The sequence below is a fragment of the Lottia gigantea genome (genome assembly GCF_000327385.1).
Source record: "Lottia gigantea unplaced genomic scaffold LOTGIsca_64, whole genome shotgun sequence".
NCBI lineage: Eukaryota > Metazoa > Mollusca > Gastropoda > Lottiidae > Lottia > Lottia gigantea.
Window position 1 is genome coordinate 1,468,477 of NW_008710179.1, and position 6,147 is coordinate 1,474,623.

The 6,147-nt window shown below is 33.4% G+C and overlaps 1 protein-coding gene across 1 annotated transcript in view; it reads right to left on the reverse strand.

Moving 5' to 3' along the window:
• Nucleotides 1-5,365, reverse strand: part of LOTGIDRAFT_235470 (hypothetical protein) — a gene marked incomplete at both ends in the record, with an annotated part of 7,584 nt that extends 2,219 nt beyond the window's left edge. Inside the window, 9 exons of the mRNA XM_009064731.1 lie at nucleotides 384-546; nucleotides 969-1,078; nucleotides 1,815-1,977; nucleotides 2,126-2,232; nucleotides 2,472-2,575; nucleotides 3,334-3,429; nucleotides 3,613-3,788; nucleotides 4,815-4,882; nucleotides 5,277-5,365. Of these exons, the coding sequence (XP_009062979.1) occupies nucleotides 384-546; nucleotides 969-1,078; nucleotides 1,815-1,977; nucleotides 2,126-2,232; nucleotides 2,472-2,575; nucleotides 3,334-3,429; nucleotides 3,613-3,788; nucleotides 4,815-4,882; nucleotides 5,277-5,365 (1,076 nt within the window). The remainder of the gene's footprint in view (nucleotides 1-383; nucleotides 547-968; nucleotides 1,079-1,814; nucleotides 1,978-2,125; nucleotides 2,233-2,471; nucleotides 2,576-3,333; nucleotides 3,430-3,612; nucleotides 3,789-4,814; nucleotides 4,883-5,276) is intronic.
• Nucleotides 5,366-6,147: the final 782 nt, after the last annotated feature.

Below are 6,147 nucleotides of genomic sequence, written 5' to 3' on the forward strand. Positions count from 1 at the left end.
TTCTAGATTTTGATCTTGACTTATGTTTAGATCTAGATATTCTAGAATTTGATTTGGATCTAGACCTCGATCTGGATCTTGAACTGGAATGATTTTGTGATTTATGCGGTGAATATCGAGATGATGATCTATGTATTCTTTTCTCTTTGTGTCTTGACCTTGAAGGTGATCTTGAGTTTGACCTTGAATATCTTGATTCAGAGCGATCATATCTGTGTTTACCTCTATACTTGTATCTGTCAGTTGATCTGGATCTTGACCTTGACCTAGAGCGGTCTCTTGACCTTGACCTATAATGGTCTCTTGACCTATAGCGGTCTCTAGACCTTGACCCATATCTTTCTCCAGACCTATGCCTTGACCTATTACTTGGTGACCTTGACCTTCGATAAGAACCCTGTCTGGACTCGTATCTATGAAATGCACGTTTGCGACTGTTATATTGGTAATCATAATCTGAATCTCGAAATTCATTGTTAGGATTTTTAAACACATGAAGAAAATTACATACATTGCCTTTAGGACAGGAATTCTGAAAAGACAGTCCTGAAAATATACAGATTTTGATAGTTAAAAATAAAGAATGGCTCGTGTAGTGACAATGATGGTAACCTACTCTGTTCACTATTACAAAATTTTATTTATCACTAGCTAAACCCACACTATTTTGGGAAAATCCAACACTCAATTACTTGCAAATCAAATCTGAAACCATATCTATCAAAATTAATTTGCAAAAAAGTCTAATAACAAATACATATCGTAATTAAACTCCAAGATTTCCATCTTTTGCCGGTTATGGCAGAAGGAGGGAATACATTGGTTTTCAGATAATACAGAATTCTATTTCTGTCAAAACTATAACAGAAGGCTGGTTAGAATCAACATGTATGTAGACATTGACTGTTTTATAGTTTAGTTCTGTTTTAATATATCATTATCATTCAAAAAAATACAAGTATACAAACCACAGATAGCTGACTTCCATTTGTCTATTGTTCTATATTCACAGTTTAACTGTTTACCAGCATACCATCTACCATTAAACTTAATTATAGCTTTACTAGCATCTTCTGGTCTGAATCAGAAATGTATCATTTATGGGTATTTAAAATCATACCCCAACATAGCAGAAATATTAATCAGTTGATTAAAACCATATTTTCAATTGTAGTGATATAGAATGAAATTAAAGCCTTTTGATTTCCAACTGTTGAAGGCAAAATATGCCAAAAAAATTGGTTCTCTAACTTGCCCATAATTTGGACATTTTCTCTCCCTAAATCTGAACACGTTTCCTCCCTCAATCTGGATACTTTTCCTACCTCAATTTGGACTCTTTCTTTCCCTCGATCTGAACACTTTTCCTCCCTCAATCTGGATACTTTCCTAACTCAATTTGGATACTTTCCCTCCCTTGATCTATACACTTTTCCTCCCTCAATCTGAATACTATCCAACCCTCAGTTGGGACACTTTCCCTCTCTCAATTTATACACTTTCCCTCTCTCAATTTATACACTTTCCCTCTCTCAATTTTAACACTTTCCCTCCCTCAATTTATACACTTCCCCTTCCTCAATTTAAACACTTCCCCTCTCTCAATTTAAACACTTTCCCTCTCTCAATTTAAACACTTTCCCTCTCTCAATTTATACACTTTCCCTCTCTCAATTTAAACACTTTCCCTCTCTCAATTTAAACACTTTCCCTCTCTCAATTTCCCTCTCTCAATTTAAACACTTTCCCTCCCACAAACTGGACAATTCTCTATATTGTGAACAACATCTATATTCATAGATACATGTACTTACTTTTCAAAGGCAACATAAACATTTCCTCGAAGATGAGGTGCACAATTAGAGCAGACTTTAAACTGTATGACTTTTCCTATAGATTGAAACTCTGGCAAGACATCTTGATAAAATTCTAGAAAACTGTTATATAGATCTGTATCTTCATACTCTAAACTTAAATCTACAAAATATATTGTTCAGGGATAATTTAGAGAATATTGAATCCAACAAGAGAGCTAAGACATGAAAGCAGTAAGCAACCATTTATTCAGAGTGTAGGAATATTCCTCTTAAAACCCTAAAATCAAGAGCAATAACTGAGATGTTACCTGTATCATATTCATCTATTAATGTTTGATCTAGTCTAAAATGACTAAACATTCCTGGTAAAAGAACAGTATTACTCTCGGCTGGATATTCATGAGTTCTAGAACAGCTGAAAATAAAGTTACATCTTTGATCACAAATGAAAATCAAAAATTCCAACTAAATGAAGTATCACCAATAGGGCATAGTTTTTTAGAACATAACGTAATTTGGATAAGATGGATAAGAATTGTATTTATTTACATAAAAATGTTACTTAGTCAACACCTGTTCACCAATCACAAGTATAAAATTGGAAACAATAAATTTCATTGAAAATTACCATGCCCAAATCATAATTCTACTTACGTATCACCATATTTACAGGCTCCAGTTTTCATAAAGAATGGACAATTATTCTGTGGTCTTTGACTGTTATAATTGACTGGAGCTATAGGATTATGCCAGGCATTCTACAAAGTATTACAGACAATAATTCAAGTACGCTCAACTATTTTCAAGCACAAATACTGTGGTCATCAATGTCCAGTAGGAATATGTGAAAGAATATAAGAGTTAGCACTGAAAACTCTACAAAAATACTGTCATGAAATTGAATGCCTTAAATCACTTCGAAGACAATAAGATAACTTTCCTTAGTCTAACAAGACTGAGCCAGAATTTGACTTATTTCTAAACAATGACAATGTCAACTGTACCTTGTTTTCATTTGATGTTGCTTCCTTCAGTAAAGATTCCTAGAAAAAAATAATCTGGTTTCTTCACATTTCTAATAATATACTAACAATTAGAGTTAAGATTTTGTCATGAAAATACTTGAATTATTGGTTATTATTTCTGAAATACCATTTTTTTCATGGATCTGTATTTTATTTGGGTTGTATTTTCGGTAATCTTGATTGCTGACCATCATATATGTCAATATCATTTTAAAAAGATACATCCAGACTTCCCAATGAGCTATCATCATTTTCTAGTTATTTTACAGGTCAAGGAATATATACATAATACAATAAGATTGTTGTTGAACCTTTGACTTATGTGAAGTCTACAAATTAAAATCTTAGACAGAAGCTGTTCACAGTAACGACCAATAGTCAAGAACACTTAAACTATGAATTCTACTGTAATTAGGATTTGTGATTAGAATAACAATAAAAAATAACTATGAAATAAATAGTAGGATATGACATCAAGCTCCAAATGTCACCTTTCTATCTTTTTCTCTCTGTTCATCTCTTTCTCTTCTATCTTTTTCCTTCTCTTCCATTTTCTGAAGTTCCTCCCATTCTTCTTTAATTTTTCTCTGTAATGGTGAGAGAACAACAAGTATGTATCAAATAGTACATTTATGACCAACTAAAGCTCAGTCAGAATCCACAGCTTTACAAATGTAAAGACAAAAGTGACAGTGCTGAAATTGATCTCAGTCAACAGGTAAAGCAAATATTTTGGTGATTGTATCTATGAAAGCACTGATTCTTATTACCTGTTGTTCTTCAAGATAATCTTTCTCCTTTTTTTGTCGTTCTATTTTAGCTTGAAATAATTGTTGGGCTAATTTTTCTCTTTCTAAAAATAAAATGTGCTGCATTTCTTTTTCCTTTTCTTCTCGTATTTTTTTCTCTTCATCAGAGCTACTGCCTTCATGAATATTTGTATTTTCTGAAAGTAAATTAATATGTCAACATGAAAAATCTCAGGGTGCAGGCACACAAACAAACAGTCTTGGTCACTGACTCAAATCTTGAGTAAAATCTCACGTGTGCCTGATTATCGCGTTGCCAACAGTATTTTATAATATCAAACCAGTTTGTACAGTAGAGTAACCTATTTTCGTGGATATAAGGATTCAACACCGAATTTCGTCATAGTTAAAAAAACGAAAAAAAAATTTAATGTCATAGATGTTTCCTCAGATATTCTACAAAATAATTAAAATTGGTTTATTTCAATTTTCTTTATGAATCCTTCACTTTGACCCATAGTTCATGAGCAACCAACTCGGCAATGGCGGCAGAATGCGTCACTCATTTTCGTGTACAATGTTTGATCTATAAATAAGTCTAGAAAAACACATTGTATGGATACCGGGTGGTATAATTAACCTCTCTTAGTATTTATCTTTAATATCAATTCATTATAACTAGTGACAATTCCTTCAAAGAACCACGATTTAAAAAAAATATAGTGACTGACAAAATAAGATATGTAGCGTGTTTTATTGCTAAAAGTCACTGAAACAACATAAGAGTACAGTCCTCTTTGTGTTCCATAGAAATTTTCTGCTGACACGGAATCCGCTAGTTGATCATGTGACTTCATTCGTTGGAATATAATCTAGCAGACGACACTTGGAATTCCGATTACCGCTTGGGATTATATGGAAATTCGGCCGATAAAAAATGGTATCGTTTGGTAATAAGTGAAATCCGCCATTTTGTATTCGTCAAAGTATACATTATTACATTTTACCTTGCTTGAAACTACTGGATTCATTCTACTAGCTGACATTGTAGATAAAACCCATGTTTATCAAAACAAACTAATGCAGAGGTCGCGCAAGGTCGCTCATGTAAATTATTAATCCTTTCCGGAAATCCACGAATAATAGGTTTCCACGAAATTAGGTTACTTGACTGTATATCTTAAAAATTGTAGTCCAGTCTTTTCAAATGGCTTATGGCTTACCTGATTTTCGATTTTTCGCCAGTAGTTGTCGTTTCTGTTTTCGTTTCATTTTTTTCCATTCCTTGTGACTAAAATAAAATTCTAAATATTAAGAATGAGATACCAAAAATATAGCTGATGCCGAACAGACAGAACAGGCGAATCACGACTTGACAAAGTCAAAACAAACGAAGGAAATATTAAGACATTCTTGGGATTCCTGACTTGATAATAATTTAGACTTTCACTCAGTCCAATTTCAATTAAAAGGCACCAAGGCCTGCACTAGAAAATTGTCTACTAGTGGCAGTTCTTTGCGGCGGATTTGTTGATGGCCTCTAGTTGTCAGCATATTATCAAATCAATGCATTGTGTTCTGTAGTCTATATAAAATAAATAGACTTCATCCCAGAATAACATCAGATCTTGATTTCTAATCTTATTCTAAACAATTTATGCACCACTTATTAATCTAAATCATACCTCATTTGATGAGTGTCTTTATCATCTTTTTGTGCTTCTACCTCCGATTCTTTTTTCAATGAAACATACTTTTCGTTTTCGGCAACCATGTTTGTTTTTATAACACAGGCATTTGTTAAGATATCCAAGACTTATGAATGGCGCAGTAGAAATGATCATGTACCAAAAACAAGTCATGCATGGTTATTCTTTTAAACAACTGTTAGTAAACAGCATAATTTAAGCTTCCAGTAGTTTTCATTCTGGGACATAAGAGTCTTTAAAATTAAATGAATATTTTGTCGTTTATCACGAACGCCTTTGTGTTCCTCGCCTTTCTTGCCGAACTTTATCGTACAAAATTGCCGAACTCAAGTTCGCCGACCATTTTCTCGTAGTCTCTATTACCCAGACTTCTCCTGTGGGAATCCGGGAATCCGGACACAACTTGGACCACTTTTTATAAGAACCGGACCAATTTCAAAGACAACTCGGAACACTTTTGATAAGAATCGGTCTAACGTTCAAGACTTAAAATGCTTTTTCTTATAACACTCATTCAACTTTCAATTTTTGACATTTTTTTAGGGGGGGGGGGGATGATGTTTGGCCAGTTGTGCTTCATAAGCTAATCCATATTTAAAACCGCGCCAAGCAAAGCCAATATATATTATTACAGTCAAGTAACCTAATTTCGTGGAAACCTATTATTCGTGGATTTCCGGAAACGATTAATAATTTACATGAGCGACCTTGCGCGACCTCCGCATTAGTTTGTTTTGATAAACATGGGTTTTATCTACAATATCAGCTAGTAGAATGAATCCAGTAGTTTCAAGCAATGTAAAATGTATTAATGTATACTTTGACAAATACAAAATGGCGGATTCAC